The sequence below is a fragment of the Mobula hypostoma genome, chromosome 19, assembly GCF_963921235.1.
Source record: "Mobula hypostoma chromosome 19, sMobHyp1.1, whole genome shotgun sequence".
Classification (NCBI taxonomy): Eukaryota; Metazoa; Chordata; class Chondrichthyes; order Myliobatiformes; family Myliobatidae; genus Mobula; species Mobula hypostoma.
Window position 1 is genome coordinate 12081287 of NC_086115.1, and position 20458 is coordinate 12101744.

The 20458-nt window shown below is 46.6% G+C and overlaps 1 protein-coding gene across 3 annotated transcripts in view; it reads right to left on the reverse strand.

The window, feature by feature from the left end:
* abcc2 (ATP-binding cassette, sub-family C (CFTR/MRP), member 2) overlaps positions 1 to 20458 on the reverse strand; it is a 120786-nt gene that overhangs the window by 87089 nt on the left and 13239 nt on the right. For 2 of the 3 annotated variants that reach the window (XM_063071333.1, XM_063071332.1), the window contains exons 3-8: positions 18748 to 18894; positions 14597 to 14734; positions 12596 to 12718; positions 11986 to 12041; positions 9098 to 9323; positions 6890 to 7056 (exon numbers count right to left, since the gene is read on the reverse strand). In XM_063071333.1, the coding sequence (XP_062927403.1) occupies positions 6890 to 7056; positions 9098 to 9323; positions 11986 to 12041; positions 12596 to 12718; positions 14597 to 14734; positions 18748 to 18894 (857 nt within the window). The remainder of the gene's footprint in view (positions 1 to 6889; positions 7057 to 9097; positions 9324 to 11985; positions 12042 to 12595; positions 12719 to 14596; positions 14735 to 18747; positions 18895 to 20458) is intronic. The other variant, XM_063071334.1, reaches the window with a different exon arrangement.

Genomic DNA, 20458 nt, shown 5'->3' on the forward strand with positions numbered 1-20458 from the left:
CACCCTTACCTCTTCTCTAATGTTTCCCTTGGTCCCTGCATTACTCCCTCTGTCTTTCTGCCTGGATTCCAATATTCCTGTCATATTAGCTTAAACCCTCCTGTACAGCCTAGTAAACAATCACTCTAGGTCACCGGTCCCGATATAGATCACTCGATTTTGTATTGCTGTTTCTAATGCCCCAGGATTCTGAAACCTTCCCTCCTGCACCACTCAAGTCACATGTCCTTCCAATACAGCCATTTCTAGCTCGTAGTGCAGGTAGCAATCCTGCGATTACTACATTTGAGGTCCTACTTTTTAAATTTGTTGGTCACGTGGCCAGGTGGTTAAGGCGTTCGTCCAGTTATCTCAAGGTCGCTAGATCGAGCCTCAGCTGTGGCAGTGTGTTTGTGCCCTTGAGCAAGGCACTTAATCTCACACTGCTCTAGTTTGTGCGAGGAGTGGTGCCCCACATGGACTTCCAATCTGCGCCTTGTAAGGCATGAAAATGCCCGACGCAGGCCTCTCATGGTCTGAGTTGACAATTCCCTCCTTTTTTACATTTAATCTCCTAGCTCCATAAATTTTGCCTGTAAATCCTTGTCCAGCTCTTTTCCTTAAATCATTAATATGTACAGCACATGCTCCATGACAACTGGTTGTTTATCATTGTTGATTAACACTGACAACTTGCACTCATTCATCAGTCTCCCTTTGTCCCTCAATCTCACTTCTTGATCACAACAAGAACAGTCCAGCCCTGTCACCAAACTGTTCTGAAGTTTGAACAAAGAAATGCCATAGTTGTGTAGAAATTGACTGGATGGATACAATTACTGGCCAATTGGAAATCTTGTGTATGTGTGTTTAAATTCCTTATTTACATAATCAATCAATCACCAATCATTACGGTAGGAGGCCCCGTGTTGATCAGGTCGACCATGGGGGTTGCATCCTAGCTGTCTACGTAAGCCAGGGCAGTACGATATGGAGAGCAGGCTGTGGCCATACAGCAGCCCCCACCCCCCCCCCGCCCCCCCCCACACACACACACACACACACACATACACACACACACACACACACAGCTGAGCAATTCAAAGGAGCTGCAGAGACTGACACAGTTTGGCATCAGTGGCATCGCAGGAGTTGCCAGTCAGCATTGAACTCAACGTAGGACTGCCTTAAGGACCCCAGCTCCAGAATTTCCCTCAGGGTTTACTCCAGAAACCTTTTCCATGAGAGGGTATAGCCGCAAGGCAGCGCAGGTTTGAGATCAGAGTTTTCTTTCTCCTAGATGAGCTGCCAACTGCGGCTGACGAGACCCACCCGTCCAAAGCAACTGGCTTTAAGACACCAGTAACCCGTCTAGGCTTATACTCGTTGGAATTTAGAAGATTGAGGGGGGATCTTATTGAAACGTATAAAATCCTAAAGGGATTGGACAGGCTAGATGCAGGAAGATTGTTCCCGATGTTGGGGAAGTCCAGAACGAGGGGTCACAGTTTGAGGATAGAGGGGAAGCCTTTTAGGACCGAGATGAGGAAAAACTTCTTCACACAGAGAGTGGTGAATCTGTGGAATTCTCTGCCACAGGAAACAGTTGAGGCCAGTTCATTGGCTATATTTAAGAGGGAGTTAGATATGGCCCTTGTGGCTAAAGGGATCAGGGGGTATGGAGGGAAGGCTGGTACAGGGTTCTGAGTTGGATGATCAGCCATGATCATACTGAATGACAGTGCAGGCTCAAAGGGCCGAATGGCCTACTCCCGCACCTATTTTCTATGTTTCTATGTTTCTATGTCTTAGCCCCTTCTCCTGTCAGTAGAAACAGTTCCGCTGGGTTTAATAGCCAAACTATGCATGAAGGCCAGGAGCTGGACTTGGTTATCAGATACTATTTGAGACACTCACCATTGGGAGTATTTAATAGGTAATAGGAATTTATCCCCATTAAACTCCCCAGGTATGAGAACCTCAAGGACACTCACTCTAGCAACACAGGTGTTAATAGCCATTAGAATGTACATGTTACAGGCCAATGCTACTTCAGAATTAGTAAAGAGTCTGCATGGGTTTTCTCTGGGTGCCCCGGTTTCCTTCCTCATTACAAAGACGTACAGGTTAGTAGGCTAATTGGTCAGTATCTCTAAATAAAATAACTGTTCAATAGTAAATGCTACTCTCGAATCCTTTGGTTTGCATTGTTATCTTGTCTTGGCATGCTTGGGTACCTTGGTTCCCAGACTTGAACAGGAGAGGGCTGTACAAGAGTTAGGCTTTCAATGGCCTGGGTGACAGCACTATGTCTGCACACTGCCTCTGTCAGTTTATCATCTTGACTCTTGTCTTTCTCAACTTCCACACTCAGAAAAGGATAGTGCAGCTCTCAAAAGGGTGTGTTCAGCTTGAGACAGTACGGTGTCTGCACTCCGTGCTGTTAGCACTCCAGCTTAACCTTGTCCTGATTGCCACGTCCACATATTCGCCCTCCCTGCAGCCACTCCTGATACATCCCTGACCTGTTTGCAGCAGTTAACCTGACCTCAGCGGTTGGGAAGGTGTCGGAGTTGATTGTTAAGGATATGGTTTTAGGGTACTTGGAAGCACATGATAAAATAGGCCAAAGTCAGCGTGGTTTCTTGAAAGGAAAATCTGTTGGAATTCTTTGAAGAAATAACAAGCAGGATAGACAAAGGAAAATCGGTGTATGTTGTGTATTTGGATTTTCAGAGGGCCTTAGACAAGGTGCAACACATGAGGCTGCTTAGCAAGTTAAGAACCCATGGTATTACAGGATAGATACTAGCACGGATAGAGCAGTGCCTGATTAGCAGGAGGCAAAGAATGGGAATACAGGGAGGCTTTTCTGGTTGGCTGCCGGTGACTAGTAGCGTTCCACAGGGGATTGTGTTGGGACCACTTCTTTTTACGTTATATATCAATGATTTGAATGAAGGAATTGATGGCTCTGTGGCCAGGTTTGTGGGTAATATGAAGATAGATGGAGGGGCAGGTAGAGCTGAGGAAGCAGAGAGGCTATAGGAGAATGGACAAAGAAGTAGCAGATGGAATAGAGTGTCAGGAAATGTATGATCACACACTTTGGTAGAAGAAGCAAAAGCATAGACTGTTTTCTAAATGGGGAGAAAGTTCAAAAATCTGAGGCAGAAAGGGACTTGCGAGTCCTCATGCAGGATTCCCAAAAGGGTAATTTGCAGGTTGAGTTGGTGGTGAGGAAGGCAAGTGCAATGTTAGCATTCACTTCGAGAGGATTAGAATATAAAAGCTAGGATGTAATGGTAAGGCTTCATATAGTGCTGTTGAGGCCTTGTTTGGAGTATTGTGAGCATTTTTGGGCTCCTTATCTTAGAAAGGATGTTCTGACTTTGGAGAGGGTTTAAAGGAAGTTCACAAAAATGATTCTGGGATTGAAAGGCTCATCACATGAGGAGTGTTTGATGGCTCTGGGCCTGTACTCACTGGAATACAGAAGAATGAAGGGTGACCTCACTGAAACCTATCAAATGGTGAAAGGCCTTGACAGAGTGGATGTGGAGATGATGTTTCCTATGGAGGGGAGCCTAATACCTGAGGACACAGCCTCAGAATAGAGAGGTGTCCATTTAGACTGCTGATGAGGAGGAATTTCTTTAGCCAGAGGGTGGTGAATCTGTGAAATTCTTTGCCACAGGCAGCTGTAGAGGCCAAGCCATTGGGTATATTTAAGGCAGAGGTTGATAGATTCTTGATTAGTCAGGGTATGAAGGGATACAGAGAGAAGGCAGGAGATTGGGGCTGAGAGGGAAATGTATCACCCATAATGAAATGGCAGAGCAGACTCGATGGGCCAAATGGCCTAACTGTGCTCCTATACCTTATGGTCTTATGGTCTATACAATGTCCATATCCTTCCATCCCTTGCACATTAATGTGCCTGTCTAACGCCTCTCAAGCACCTCTGTTGTACCTGCCTCCGCCACTGTGGTAAACCATGTATATATCTTGTAACTCGGTTACCTGTCTGGACACACACCTCTGCTGACTGCCCCTGTGGCTCCTCCCACAGAGTCCTGTATAAAGGTGTTCGCCTTGCCCCTCCCCCTCAGTCCAGGGGCAGACACTCACTGTGGAGGTCGTATTGTACAGCGAATAAAAGCCTTTCAGTATTTTACCAAACCTCAGTCTTTTGGAGTAATTGAAGGTGCTTCAATTTTACTCGCGGTTCCCCTTCGCCATCCCCTGCCCCGACACCACTACCACGTCAGTTATAAAAGCCCTGCGCAAGCTCTTCACTCTGTTCGGATACCCATGCTATATCCACAGTGACAGAGGGTCCTCGTTTATGAGTGACGAGCTGCGCCAATATCTACTGGCTAGGGGAATTGCAATCAGTAGGACCGCGAGCTATAATCCCCGGGGGAATGGACAGGTAGAGAAGGAGAATGGCACGGTGTGGAAAGCCACACTCTTAGCCCTCAGGTCAAAGGGACTGCCGGTCTCCCGCTGGCAGGAGGTCCTTCCCGAGGCACTCCACTCCATCCGCTCCCTGTTATGCACAGCCACCAATGCCACCCCTCATGAGCGGCTCTTTTCTTTTCCCAGAAGATCGACCACTGGAACCACCCTACCATCTTGGCTGATGTCCCCAGGGCCAGTGCTGCTCCGGAAACATGCGAGGAGCAATAAATACTCCCCGATAGTCGAGAGGGTTCACTTACTTCATGCGAACCCCCCAGTATGCCTACGTGGTTTTACCTGATGGGCGGGAGGACACAGTCTCCATCCGCGACCTGGCGCCCGCAGGAGCTCTGGGCCCCTACCCTGAACACTCCGTGGTGACTATTGACCCCGTACCCACCAATGTATGTACCTACGAGACACCATGCACCCCAAACCCTATACAGACACCACACGACACTCCCATACCGGGCGCGACACACACGCACGAGGGATTACCGACGCCTAACGTGCTGGCACCTGAAGTCAGGCCGGAGCCAGCACAACCGCCATTGCTGGTGCTACGTAGATCACAGCGACGGACTCGACCGCCTGATAGACTTAACCTGTAAATATACTTCTTGTAAATATTGTCAGTCACTTCACCCCGCGGGACTCTTTTTCTTAAAAAAGGAGGGGTGAATGTGGTAAAGCATGTATATATGTTGTAACTCGGTTACCTGTCTGGACACACCCCTCTGCTGACTGCCCCTGTGGCTCCTCCCACAGAGTCCTGTATAAAGGTGTTCGCCTTGACCCTCCCCCTCAGTCCGGGGGCAGACACTCACTGTGGAGGTCGTATTATACAGCGAATAAAAGCCTTTCAGTATTTTACCAAACCTCAGTCTTTTGGAGTAATTGAAGGTGCTTCAATTACCTCCACTGGCAGCACATTCCACGCACCCACCACTTTCTACATAAAGAACTTTCCCTGCACATCTCCTTTGAATTTACCTCGGTCCTTAAATGCACACCCTCTGGTATCTGGGGAAAAGATACTGATTGTTTACTCTATCATAAGCACGAGCGATTCTGCAGATGCTGGAAATCCAGAGTGACATCTATCTATGCCTCTCATAATCTTATGAACCTCTGTCAGGTCGACCCTCAGCCTCTGTCGCTCCAGAAAAAAAAGCATTCCAAAATTGTCCAACCTCCCAGTATAGCACATCCTCTCTAATCCAGACAGCATCCTGGTCAACCTCTTCCGCAACTCTCCCAAGCCTCCACTCCTTGCATTTACTGGGAAACATTGGTGTCTTTTCTGTTTCCATTGCTCTGTGTGATGTAGATTGATTTCATTTGTCCTGCAATAGCCCGTTGTATTTCACACTGGCTGGGCTGAATAAGAATCAGGTTTAATATCACTGGCATATGTCGTGAAATTCATTGTCTCTGAGGCAGCAGTACAGTGCAGTACATAATAATTTTTAAAAACTTAAATTCCAGAAAGTATATACAGTATATATTAAACAGTTAAATTAAATTAGTAGTGCAAAAATAGAAATAAAAAAGTAGTGAGGTAGTGTTCATGGGTTCAATGTCCTTTTAGAAATCAGATGACAGAGGGGAAGAAGTTGTTCCTGAATCATTGAGTGTGCGCCTTCAGGCTTCTGTACCTCCTCCCTGATGGTAGCAATTGGAACATGATCTGGGTGATGGGGGTCCTTAGTGACAGACGCTGCCTTTTTGAGGCATCGCTCCTTGAAGATGTCCTGGATACTCGATAGGTGGTGGTGGTAAAACATAGAACGTTACACAGCAGTACAGGGGCTTCAGACCACAGTACTGTGCCGAACTTTTAACATTCTCCAAGATCAAACTGATCCTTCTGTCCTACATTTCCCCCCATGTTTTGATCATTCATGTGCCCATCTAAGAGTTTCTTAGTTGTCCCTAACGTATCTGCCTCTGCAGCCAGCTCTGGCAGCTGTTCCACACACCCACCACTCTCTATGTCCAAAAAAAACCTCCTATACTTTCCTCCAAACACTTTAAAATTATCTCTCATCCTGTTATTTGTTTCCACCCTGGGAAAAAGTCTTTGGGTGCCCACCCGATCTTTGACTTTTATCATGGCAGTAAGTTTTATGTATGTAGATGAAACACTGCCGTTTCTGAGAGGGAAAAGTAGGGATAACATTTCAGCAGACATAATTTAGATAATTATAGTATGCTTCACAGGAGGGCAATCAAAGAAAATTTAACAGGCGATCACTGAGAGTCACAGAGCAATATATCTCTATGTTGTATGACAATTCAAAGAATTGTTGACTGCCTGAATCAAGACCGTCAGGAAACAGGAGGAGAATTGTGTGGAGCACAGATCAGTTTGGACCGGGGGGCGGGGGGGGGGCGAGCTGATTGGCCTTTTTCTGTGCTGTACCTACTGTGTCGTTCCACTCACTTCAGAAGCTGGGGGCTGACAAACAGCAGGAAGTCGTGACAGGCTTTAAACACCACTCCCTTGAAGAGGATGTACCAAAAGGTCTTCAGAATGGCAAGCACCAACCACCCCGTTGCCAACTCCTTCGTGCTGGGCTTTGCCTTTTTGTCTTTCCTTCTCTTTTCTTCCTAAACAAAAGGGGACGGAAAAGAAAACAGAGCACGGTCAAAACAGGGCAGCAGTATCGCAATATGCATGAGTCCACCACTTCCCAAGCTGCGTCAGGCAGGTGGCCGAGACGAGCAGAACACGTTTACAGGTGGCTTGCTGAGAGCCACAATAGCGCTGACATTCAGAACCAGGTACTGCTGTCAGCAAACTGTTGGAAGACATGAAGTTTGGCCTTCACCCTGAAGAGATTTCAGAAAAAGACTTCCAATATCTAATTGCACCAGACACACAAATGTTGGAGGAACTCAGCAAGTCAGGCAGTATCTCTGGAAAGGAAGAAGTAGCCAATGTTTTGAGCTGAAATCTGTCATCAGGACTCTTCAGCCACAAATGGGGACTGGTTATTCCTCCCCATGAGCACCATCTGACTTGCTGAATCCCACTTGCTCCTCAGGATTTCCAGTGTCTTCAGAATCTCTTGTGTTAAGATATCAAACTGCACTTACAAAGGTGAGTTTGCTCTGGAGACATAGGTCTTCGTGTCACTCTAAAAAATCTAGCCTAAAGTCCAGGGCGATACCAAGGGACTGATGCGTGGTCAGAGGTGTCATATTTTGGATGAAATATTAAAAGAATGCCCAGTCCATGAAGTGCTGTGGAGTATTTTGAATCTCTCACTTTGAATCTTGTGTCCAAAATCTCTCCAGTTTGATGAGTAGGATAGATAAGGTAAGAAAGACCATATTCAGTTTACAATAGTCCGCTGATCATCTACAATCCAACCAGAGGCACATCAGACTGCAGATGGTGGGACCTGGAGCGATGCACAAAAGCCCTGGAGGAACTCGGCGAGTTGGGAGGATCTATGGAGAGAAATGGGCCATTGATGTTTCAGGTCGAGGGTCTGCATCTATCCATCTCAATTGTCAGTGCCTGTTCCCCTCCACAGACGCTCTGACCTGCTGAGTTCCTCCAGTGCTCTGTGTGTTGCATCCAGATATTCCACTGGTTCAGCCAGTGGCTGCACAGCTAATGTTTACCACTTCATAGCAAATCTGCCTTCTCACTGCAGACCCATTCCCACAGATCCATTCACTGGGGATCCATTCACTGCAGACCCATTCCCACAGTTCCAGCTTCTGGTGGTCCATTCCTACAGATCCATTCACTGGGGACCCACTCTACCAGATCCATTCACTGGAGATCCATTTCCACGATCCATTCAAGAGACCCATTTCCACAGATCCGTTCACTGGGGACCCATTCCCAGTCTGTGGAGACCAGTGGGAGATCTGATAGAATTATGAGAGGCATAGACAGAGTAGACCACCAGCATCTTTTTTTTCCCAGTGTCTAATACTAGAATCCATGTATTTAAGTTGGGGGGGGGGGTGAAGTTGAATGGAGATATGTGGGGCAAATTTTTTTAGAGTGAGGTCGGTACCTGGAATGTGCTACTTGGGCTGGTGGTGGTGGAGGCAGCTATGACGGTAGTGTTTTGCCAGGGGTGATACAACAGTAATTCAGAGGTGTTCAAGAAGCTTTTAGATAGGCATGGCAGAGAAAGGAGGGATAGGGACCATGCTCAGGTACAGGGGATTACTACACTGAGGAATTATTAGATTCATTAATTCGGTACAACACCACAGGCCCAAGGGTCTGTCCCTGAGCTGTACCACTCTATGCTCTAAGTGATGAGGAGAACGTTGATCTTGGCCGTGCACAGTGCTGGATCACCAGAGGGGGAAGTGGCAAGAATGTCCCCACATCTGGAGAAGGTATTTGACCTGAAGCATTAACTGCTTCTCTCTCCACAGTTGCTGACTGACTCAGTGGGTGTTTCTAGCACCTTCTGCCGTTTGTAAACGCAAGAGATCCTGCAGATACTGGAAATCTTGAGCACTGCACACAGAATGCTGGAGGAACTTAGCAGGCCAGGAAGCATCTATGGAGGGGATATTGCCAGACCATGTGATGGGGGTACCACACCAACAGCCATGTGACTGAAGCAAATGGGATGTGATGGACACAGTGCAGGAGAGAAGGTGTCTCACTGACCATCACTAGGATGTCTTGGCTGGCACTTCTGTCAAATCCATTCATTTGTTCTGCATCGTTGTGCATTTCCTTCCTCTGCTTTCTTCCCATCCTCTTTTGGGCCTTCTTCAGCCCTTGTACCATGTGCTTCTCGAACTTAGTGAAAATGGCTTGGCATTGATCCTCCTCATTCAGTTCCCACAAGTGCTTGGTCTCCAGGGGTTTTCTGTACCCTTTCAACATCATCCTGCCAGGGGACACAATTATTCAATAATCAATAAATAAATCTTACATCTGGGTAGATTGTCTATCGTTACACATTTGCCACACTTCCGATGCAATTCATTCCAGGCAGTGTGGGGCAACAGAGGAATCTTGGGATCCACTTCCATTGATTCCCCATAGTTGTCACAGCAGTTGACAGGGTGGTGAGGAAGTCGTGTGGCATATGGTGGCACTCATTGGTCAAGTGATTGAGCTTAAGAGCCACAAGTTAACGCTGCAGCTCTACAAAACTTTGGTTAGACCACACTTGGAGCATGTGGTTCAGTTCGGGCTGCCTCATTATAGGAAGGATGTGGAAGCTTTAGAGAGGGTGCAGAGGAAATTTACCAGGATGCTGCCTGCATTACAGAGCATGTCTTATGTTTTGCAAGTTGAGCGAGCTAGGGCTTTTCTCTTTCGCATGAAGAAGGATGCAAGGTGACTTGATAGAGGTGTACAAGATGATAACAGGCATCGATGGAGTGGAAAACTTGAAGTTTTCCCAGGGTGGAAATGGTTAATAAGAGCAGGCATGATTTTAAGGTGACTGAAGGAAAGTTTGGGGAGTGGGGAGGTGTCAGAGATAGGTTATTTACACAGAGAGTGTTGGGTGTGGAGATCGACCTGCCATAGGTGGTGGCAGAGGTAGATTCAGTAGGGGCATCTGAGAAATCTTAGCCAGGCAGATGGATGGTAGAAAATTGACGGCTTTGTGGGAATGAAGGGCTAATCTCAGAGCAGACTAAAAAGTTGGCACAACATCATGCGCTGAAGGACCTGTACCGTGCTGTAGTGTTCTATGTTCCATGATAATAAAGTGGATTGTGACTCAGTCATTGTGTCATAAAGTAAGACAACACAAAAACAGGCCCTTTGGCCCAAGTTATCCATGCCATTCAAGATGCCCATCCAAGCTAGCCCCATTTTCCACATCTGGGCCCATATATCTCTCAACCATTTATCTGTTCAAGTGTCTATTAAATGTCATTATTGTACCTGCCTCAACCATTTCCCCAGGCAGCTTTTTCCATGTATATGTCACCCTTTGCATGTATCCCTTGTAGATCTTTCCCCTCTCCCCTTACACCATTGCACTCAAGGTTTGTATCCCTTTTAGATCTTTCCCCTCTCCCCTTACACCATTGCACTCAAGGTTTGTATCCCTTGTAGATCTTTCCCCTCTCCCCTTACACCATTGCACTCAAGGTTTGTATCCCTTTTAGATCTTTCCCCTCTCCCCTTACACCATTGCACTCAAGGTTTGTATCCCTTTTAGATCTTTCCCCTCTCCCCTTACACCATTGCACTCAAGGTTTGTATCCCTTTTAGATCTTTCCCCTCTCCCCTTACACCATTGCACTCAAGGTTTGTATCCCTTGTAGATCTTTCCCCTCTCCCCTTACACCATTGCACTCAAGGTTTGTATCCCTTTTAGATCTTTCCCCTCTCCCCTTACACCATTGCACTCAAGGTTTGTATCCCTTGTAGATCTTTCCCCTCTCCCCTTACACCATTGCACTCAAGGTTTGTATCCCTTTTAGATCTTTCCCCTCTCCCCTTACACCATTGCACTCAAGGTTTGTATCCCTTTTAGATCTTTCCCCTCTCCCCTTACACCATTGCACTCAAGGTTTGTATCCCTTTTAGATCTTTCCCCTCTCCCCTTACACCATTGCACTCAAGGTTTTTCGTTCCCCTTCTCTCAACACGTGCCTTCACCCTATCAATAGCCCTCATCAGTTTATACCCTGGCATGATCACCCCTTATTCTCCTAAGCACCAAGGAGTAACGTCTTAGCCTGATCTACCTCTTCCCTCATGTCCTGACAACTTCCTCATAAATCTGTTGAAAATAATTACCAGTGACAGACCAAACAGTAGCTATTTCCTTCATGTTCTGGATATTTTTCTAGTGCCAACCAGTACTTGTGGCCTCTTTAAAGAGATATGTTGGCTTTTACACTTCATAGAATAATACTTTTTTTTTAACTTAGAGATAGAGCACGGTGACAGATACTTCCAACCAAATGAGCCTGTGGTTATGGTTTATGCCCATGTGACCAATTAACCTATTAACCAGTCTTTAGATCTACTGCGTCTTTGGAATGTGGGAGGAAACTGGAGCATCCGGACGGATCCCATGCAGCCACTGGGAAAATATACTTACATCCAGTGGCGGAACTGAACCGGAGTCACTGGGGCTGTTATAAATTACTCAAATCACGACACTATTATGCTGTCCCAATACCTGCTTTAAATCATTCAAGCTCAGGATTTCAAAGTGGCTCACTTCCCTCCCAACTCCAGAGAGATCGGGTAATCTTTAATCTCAGAGACACAACAGATATCAGATGCTGGAATCTGGAGCATCACGCAAACTGTTGGGAAGGGAAAAGGGGAGCTGATGTTTGGGGTCACGACCTCCAATTTCTGCTATTATTATCATTAATAAAATCAACTATTCAGTGCCAATGCATTGAGACCTCTAATTCATTCCTCTTTCAAGTATTTATCAATTTCCCTTTCACAGTTTATGAAGAATCATCACATCACTGATTAATACCATGGGTTCTGATGTTCATGACATCCAACTCTGTGACATTCATTAACATTTCCAGATCAAAGCTTGAGAGAATTTCCCTTACCCGTTGAACCAGTTGAATGTTATTCGACTGAGAAAAGATGCAGATACTTGTGGGTTCTAAATAAAGACAAAACAGGACAACTTGCATTTAAACCAGATTTGAAATTAAAATCACTATTGCTTCACTCTGTATCTAACCCGTGCTGTCCCTGTCCTGGGAGTGTGTGATAGGACAGTATAGAGGGGCTTCACTCTGTATCTAACCCGTGCTGTTCCTGTCCTGGGAATGTGTGATGGGACAGTGTAGAGGGGGCTTCACTCTGTATCTAACCCGTGCTGTTCCTGTCCTGGGAATGTGTGATGGGACAGTGTAGAGGGAGCTTCACTCTGTATCTGACCTGTGCCCCTGCCCTGGGAGTGTGTGATGGGACAGTGTAGAGGGAGATTCACTCTGTATCTAACCCGTGCTGTCCCTGTCCTGGGAGTGTGTGATGGGATAGTATAGAGGGAGCTTCACTCTGTATCTAACCCGTGCTGTCCCTGTCCTTGGAGTGTGTGATGAGACAGTGTAAAGGGACAATTTTCCTGCTACCAGTGGGATTTTACATGCAGCACAAACTATGTGACAGTGACGAAGGAGAAGATACACACGAATGCAAGCTGTACCTTACCTTCTCTGCGGCTGCTCGTGTTTCTGCAGATACGTCAGAAAAGCTGGAGGCAACCAGGGCCATGCACTTGAGACCATAAGAGACACAGAATAGTACAAACCGTGGCAAGTCAGGTGGAGCACCCTGCGGAGGAGCAGAAAGGATGAGTAGTAACTTCGGCCAGAAATCTGAATATGATGCCAACATTCAGCAGAGGAATCTTACACAGGTGTTGCAGGGACTTGAGGACCTGAGTTACGGGGATAGGTTGGACAGTTTTAGACTTTAGTCCCTGGAGTGCAGGAGAAGGAGGGGATGGATATCTTAGAGGTAGTGAGGGATGTGGATTGGGTAATGCTTTACAGTGCCAGCAGTTGGGGTTTAATCCCCACTGCCATCTTGTAAGGAGTTCATACATTCTCCCTGTGACTGTGTGGGTTTCCTCCTGGCTTTCCTCATGCAGGAAATCCCCCTTTTAACTTTCCTCCAAATCACCTTAAATAGTTATCCTCTGGTGTTTTCCCACTGGCGCCCTGGGAAAAAGTCACTGGCTATCCACTCTACAATCTTGTAGACCTGTATCAAAGTCGCTCATAGATAACATCACTGTTCTGCTGAAGGAACTTACAACACTCAGCTTATCTATACCCCTGATCCCTGCTTTACAGAGGACAGTGCCAGCTTCACTTCTCTCATTCCTTGCACTCTTCCAGGAATGCGGAGCACAGGGTAATGAAACGGCCGCCATGTTGGAAGTCATCTCGCTTGTTTCAGAAGAGCATAGGACTGGAACACAATGTGACTTGTATCTCACAATGTGGCCTCCTCTACGTCGGAGAATCAAACACGGATTGGGTGATCAGTTCCGAGCGGTGGCGGCTCAGAGCTGCCTGCTTCCTACCCCTTGCTTGCTCCTTCCCAATCCCACCCTGACCTCGGTCTGCGGCCCCCCGGCAGTGTTACAACAAACCTGAGAAAAAGCACCTCATCCTCTGTCTGGACATACCACAGCCTCCCGGACTCAACACCAAACTCTGAAACTTCTCTGTCTATATTGGAACCACCTTTGAAGCTCCATCAATGACATTGGCTCAGACCTTCTATCACCATTGGTACAGCCTAATCCACTGGGCATGACCCACAGCCCCATATTTATATTCGTTTTTTTTTACCCTCTCCCTCCCTTTCTCTCTCTCGCTCTCTTTTATTGGGTTAGAAGTGCCTGGTCCACATTCTATCGCTAAAGAAAAATAAATAAATAAACAAACAAACAAACAAACAAACAAACAAGCAAATAATTAAAACAACCCTGGAGCCATGCATATCTCTGCGGGTTAGCTGGGGTAGTCAAAGGCCCAATGACTGCACGTCCGCGTCCAAATCCGTGACGGGTCCACATCTGCTGGAAACTGGAGGCAGAAGAAAATGGACTGTCTTGGGGTCAGAGGACTGCGTACGTGCGTGGGTTGGTGGGGGTGGGGGCGAGGGGCTTGTTTTGCTGTTGTTGTTTTGTTCCTTGTGTTTGGCGTTGTTCAGTTGAGCATTGAGGCGAATGCTATGTTGGTGCCAGAATGCGCAGCGACACTTGTGGAGGAATCCCACGCCTGCGCGGGAAGGAGTTTACAAATATCTGTTACTGGAGTACACCCTCAGGAGTGTTGGCTATTAAGGCAAACGTGTTTATTTATTTAAAGATACGGCACAAAACAGGCCCTCCTGGCCCTTCGAGCCATGCTGACCAGCAACCGAACAATTTAACCCTAGCCTAATTACAGGAAAATTTACATTGACCGATTCACTCACTAACTGGTACGTCTTTGGACAATGGGAGAAATCTGGAGCACCCGGAGTAATCCCACGCCTGCATGGGAAGGAGCATACAAATTTGCTTAGAGAGGACGCTGGATTTGAAATCCGGCCTCCAATAATCCAAGCTGTAGTAGCATCACACCAACAGCTACGTTACTGTGGCGCCCCCATTTCACTGTATGTCTCAATGAACTTGAATCTTGAATCTCTCACCTGCGCAATGGCTATTCTGATGAGAGTCTGCAGCATAAACACGTCGCATAGCACCGAGAGCAGCCAAAAGATGAAGAGGCAGGCGGAGTTCTTGTCATCAACTCGTCTCTTTCCCTCCTGGATGAGCATCACCATGAACTGCACAGTAGCAGAAACAGGAAACGGAGCCTCAGTACCATAGCCCCTTTGCTTTATAGTCAAAGCTGCCCCATGCATCACTGGCGCCAACCCACCCTCCATCAACCACATACTGTATATACAGAAAGGTGCCAGAAAAGGGTCAGCGACATCGTGAAGAATCCCACCCTCCCTGCTCATGGACTGTTTATCCCACTCCCATCAGAGAGGAGGCTATGTATTATCCACACCAGGGCCACTAGACACAAGAACAGTTACTTCCCCAAGCAGTAAGGCTGATCAACACCTCCACCCACTAACCCACCCTCCACACCCCCAGCCACCACTACTTCATCAATTCCTGTCAGAATAACCTTACGTACAGACACTTCTATGCCAAGCTTCACTTTATGAACATACAATCTATGTATGTAAGCTATCTTATGTATTTACAGTATCTTTATTGTGTTTTTTTAATGATCATTGTTACGTTCCTCATCTTATTGCATTTTTTTGGGCTGCATTGGATTGAAAGTAATAATAATTTTGTTCTCCTTCACATTTGTGTGCTGGAAATGACATTAAACAATTGGATGCTAAGTGAAGAGACAATTAAATGGCATCTGCTGTGGACCTGTTGTGCCGGTTGGCAAATTGGAGCTGGTCCAAGTCACCTCTCGGGCAGGAGTTGATACGTTTCATCAACAACCTCTCCAAACACGTCGTCACTGTGGATGTACGTGCTACACAGTCGCTGAGGCGGGTTACCCATCTTCCTCTGAGGCACGGGTATAATTGAAGCCTGCTTGAAACAGGTGGGTCCCCTAAGGTTGGCCTAGCCAGGGAAGGTAGTGGGGATAAACGCCACTATCTATTAAATGCACTCAAATAGCGTCTGACAACCAAGTCCAACTCCTGGTCTTCACGTGTGGCTTAGCTACCAAGCCTGGCAGAACCATTTCTACTGACAGGAGCAGGGGCAAAGACAGATTACTGGTGCCTTAAGGCCACTCACTTTGAGCAGATGGAGCTCGTCAGCCGTGGTTGGTAGCTCATTTGGAGGAAGGGAAATTCTGATCTCAAACTTCCTGTGCCTTACCGTTATACCCAATCAAGGGAAAGGCTTTGGGATAAACCCCAAGGAAAACTCTGGAGCTGGAGTCCCTAGGCAGTCCTACGTTGAGTTCGACACTGACCGGCAACTCCTGCAACACCACTGTTATCAAACTGTATTGGACTCTGCTGTTCCTTTGGATTCATCGGCTGCGTGGAGAGGAGAAGCCTGCTACACGGGCAACAGCTTCTCTCCATATCGTACTGCCCCGGCTTGCGTATCACGTAGACATCTAAGATGCAACACCCATGGTCGACCCGACCAGTGGAGGGCCTCAGACCTGCCCAACCACAAGCCCTGCAGGAACCATGAGGTCCACAATCTGCTGAGGATCAAATCAGAGGTATTCACATCTGTCAACCAAGTAAGGTGCAAGGGATCCAGGTGCAATCTCCAGAAGGACATTGCATGGGTGAAGAGGCAATTCTAGACCAAACGTGAAACAATGAAGGATGCTTGACTGCTAGGGCAGGGCCTGAACACCATTACCTCTTACAAGGTGAAATTGAGCAACATAGGTGACAACGGACCTTTGATTCCAGATGAGTCCAATGCCCCTGTGCTCGCTTTGACCATCAATAATAGGGAGGAATCTTCTGCAGCTCCCACAGCCCCCAATGACCATGTGATTTCAGTCTCTGAGGTTGATGTGTGAGTAGCCTTCAGGAGGATGAACCCACAGAAAGCATCTGGTCCAGATGGAGTCACCTGGCTGAGTACTAACGTCCTGGGTGATCAACTGCTGGAGTGTTCACCAATACCTTTAACCTCTCACTGGCTCTGAGCCACCTACCTGCTTCAAGCAGGCCTCAATGATACCAGTGCACAAGAAGAACATGGTAACCTGCTTCAATGACCATCTCCCAGTGGCACTTACATCCACAGTGATGAAGTGTTTTGAGAGGTTGCTGATGAAACATATCAACTCCTGCCTGAGAAGGGACTTGGATCCGCTCCAATTTGCCTAGCGGCACAACAGGTCCACAGGAAATGCCATTTCATTGGCTCCACTCAACCCTGGAACATCTGGACAGCAAAGATGCACACATCAGTTTGCTCTTTATCAACTGCAACTCGGCATTCAACACCATCACCCCCTCGAAACCAATCAATAAGCCTCAAGACCTTGGCATCAATACCTCCTTGTGCAACTGGGCCCTCGATTTCCTCACTGGCAGACCCCAGTCAGTTTGGATCAGCAGCAACATCTCCTCCACAGTCTCCATTAGCACAGCAGCCCCACAGGGCTGTGTGCTTAACCCCCTGCTCTACTCACTTTACACTTCTGACCGTGAGGCTAAGCACAGCTAGTGTCATATTGAAGTTTGCAGTCGGCAACACTGTCGTTGGCCAAATCAAAGATGGTGATGAATCAGCATGTAGGAGGGAGACTGAAAATCCATTGGAGTGTTGTCATAGCAACATCTTACTCGATGTCAGCAAGATCAGGCAGCTGATTATTGACTTCAGGAGGAGGAAACCAGGTCCTTGAGCCAGTCCTCACCAGGGGAACAAAGCAACTTTAAATTTCTCAGTGTTATCATTTCAGAGGAGCCTGTTCTGGGTCCAGCACGTAAGCACAATTACAAAGAAGCATGGCAGCGCCTCTACTTCCTTAGAACTTTGCAAACATTCGGCATAACATCTGATACTTTGACAAACTTGTATAGAAGTGTGGTGGTGAGCATATTGACCTGCTGCATCACAGCCTGGTGTGGGAACACCAATGCCCTTAAATGAAAAATCCTACGAAAAGTAGTGGATACGCCCCAGTCCATCACGGGTAAATGCCTCCAACAATCTACTTGGTGCACTCACTGCTGCAGGAAAGCAGCACCCATCATCAGAGGCCCCCACAAGCCCGGTCATGCTCTCTTCTCACTGCTGCCATTGGGAAGAAGGTACAGGAGGCACAAGACTGCCACTACCAGATTCAGGAACAGTTATTATGCCTCGACCAACAGCCTCATGAACCAGTGGAGATAACTTCATTTGCCCCATCACTGAACTGATTCAAAAACCTATGGGCTCACTTTTAAGGACTCTTCATCTCATGTTCTCAATATTTATTTACTGTTTATTTTTTTTTCATTTTTGTATTTGCATTGTCTTTTGCACATTGGTTGCTCATCCACCCTATTAAGTGAGGTCTTTCATTGATTATCTTATGGCTCTTGGACTTACCGAGTATATCTGTAAGAAAATGAAACTGAGGGTTGTACATGGTGACGAATTCTTTGATGATAAATTTACTTTGAACCATGAACCCTTTGCTAAATTCTTTTGTCAACTGGTTTTAATCTGCGTTGTACCTTATGTTAGTAAAATTGCTCCTTCTTTGCTGTTCCACTAAGCCCCTTCATAATTTGGACCAGAATTTTCAAGTTCCCAGGAGTGAAGATAGCCGGCAGCCTGTCCTGGTCCAGCCACGTTTACCTCTAATCCTCAGGAGGCTAAGAAATTCCACATGTCCCCTTTGACCCTCACCAATTTTTATTGATGCGCCATAGAAAACATTAATTGGGATGCATTGTGGCTCGGTACGGTAACTGCCCAGGACTGCCAAAAGCCGCAGTGATGTGGATACCCCTCAGAACATCATGGGCTTTAGGCACCCCTCCATGGACTCTGTCTATACTTCTTGCTGCCTCAGTAAAGCAGCCAGCATCATTGCAAGGCCCTCCCATCCCGAACATAGATTTTTGCATAGCAGGGAATTAAGAGTTCTAGGGCAAAAAGAGACAAGTAGGTGCAGATGAATCCATGACCATATCAGCCACGATTTTATTGAATGGCGGAGCAGGCACAATGGGCCAGATGGCCAACTCCTGCTCCTAGTTCTTATGTTCTACGTCCCTCTTTTTAAAAAAGATCCGAATCCAATCATCACTCATCTTTGAGAAACTGCTCTGCTTCTTACCCAAGACAGTATGTAAAGGACAGCATTTACGTAGAACACAACCGGGTCATGCTGGTCCGTTGTGAGGTCTCTGTTCATCTCAATGCCTTCCAGTACTGTGAATATCAGCTCAGCTACAGAGGTTAGGAACAGGAGGCAGGCCAGGATCTGTTTATGAGGGTAAAGATCAAGATACTTATTATTCAGTAGCTTCCTGATCTCAGGTGTTGAAGGTTGCAAAAATCTATTTTCAAAGTACAGGCTGTTTCTGGGTGACAAATACTAAGATAGGTGGAGGGACAGATAGTGTTGAGGAAGCAGAGGGACTGCAGAATGACTTAGACAGATTAGGAAAATGGGCAAAGAAGTGGTAAGCGTATTTATTCTTTATTCCTACAGGCAAATGTATACGTTGCTAGAAGGAATAAAGATGTAGACTATTTTCTAAATAGGGAGAAAATTATATCTTCTGATCTTCTGGTCTAAATGCACAGCTTATGAAGTTCCCTGCATACAAGCAAGTTCACAGAATATCGTGTCAATAAGACCAAAGAACTGATTGTAGACTTCAGTAGAGGGAAACCGGAGGTCCACGGGCCAGTAATCATCAGAGGATCAGAGGTGGAGATGGTCAGTAACTTTAACTTCCTGGGTGTCACCATCTCAGAGGACCTGCACTGGACCCATCATATAAATATAATCGCGAAGAAAACACAACAGTGCATTTACTTCCTCAGGAGTCTGCGGAGATTCGGCATCTCATCAAAAACCTTGGCTAACTTCTATGGGTGCGCCCCTCAACTATCAGGAACTTGAACAAAAGGGGATAACTACACTCATTCCATTTCTGGTGTTCCCACAACCGATGGTCTCACTTTAAAGACTTGTTATTTCATGCTCTTGTAATTTATTGCTATTTATTTAGATGTGCATTTGCACAGTTTGTTGTTGATTGATCCTGTTTACAGTTACTACTCTATAGATTTACAAAGTATGACCGCAGGAAAAAGAATCCCAATATTGCATGTGGTGGCATGCATTACTCTGATAATAAGTCTTACCTTGATTAGGGTGGCACGATTTGCGAAATGCTTTACAGCACCAACAATCACAATCTATTTATTTATTTATTGACATACAGTGTGGAATAGGCCCTTCCGGCCCTTCGAGCTGTGCTGCCCAGCAACCCCCGATTTAACCCTAGCCTAACCACAGGACAATTAACAAGGACCAATTAACCTACCAGTACGCCTTTGGACTGTGGGAGGAAACCAAGACACCCTGAAGAAACCCATGTGGTCACGGGGAGAATGTACAAACTCCTTGCAGACAGTGGTGGGAGTTGAACCCGGGTCTCAAAGTACAGTAAAGCGTTGTGCTAACCACTACGCCACAGTGCCGCCCCTTGATCGGGGGTCCGACTTCTGCCATTGTCTGGAGGGAGTTTGTACGTTCTCCCCGTGAATGCGTGAGCTTCCCCCCACATTCCAAAGACATACGGGTTAGGGTGAGTGAGCTGTGGGCATGTGTTGTTGGTGCCAGAAGCATGGCGACACTTGTGGGCTGCCCCCAGCAACTCCTCAGACTGCGTTGGTCAGTGATGCAAAGTGACACATTTCACTGCATATTCCAATCTTATGATGCACAAGTCACAAATAAAGCCAATCTCTAATCTTAATCTTAACCCTTAATTAACTTCAAAAGTTCAATGTATAGTACATAGCTACAGTAT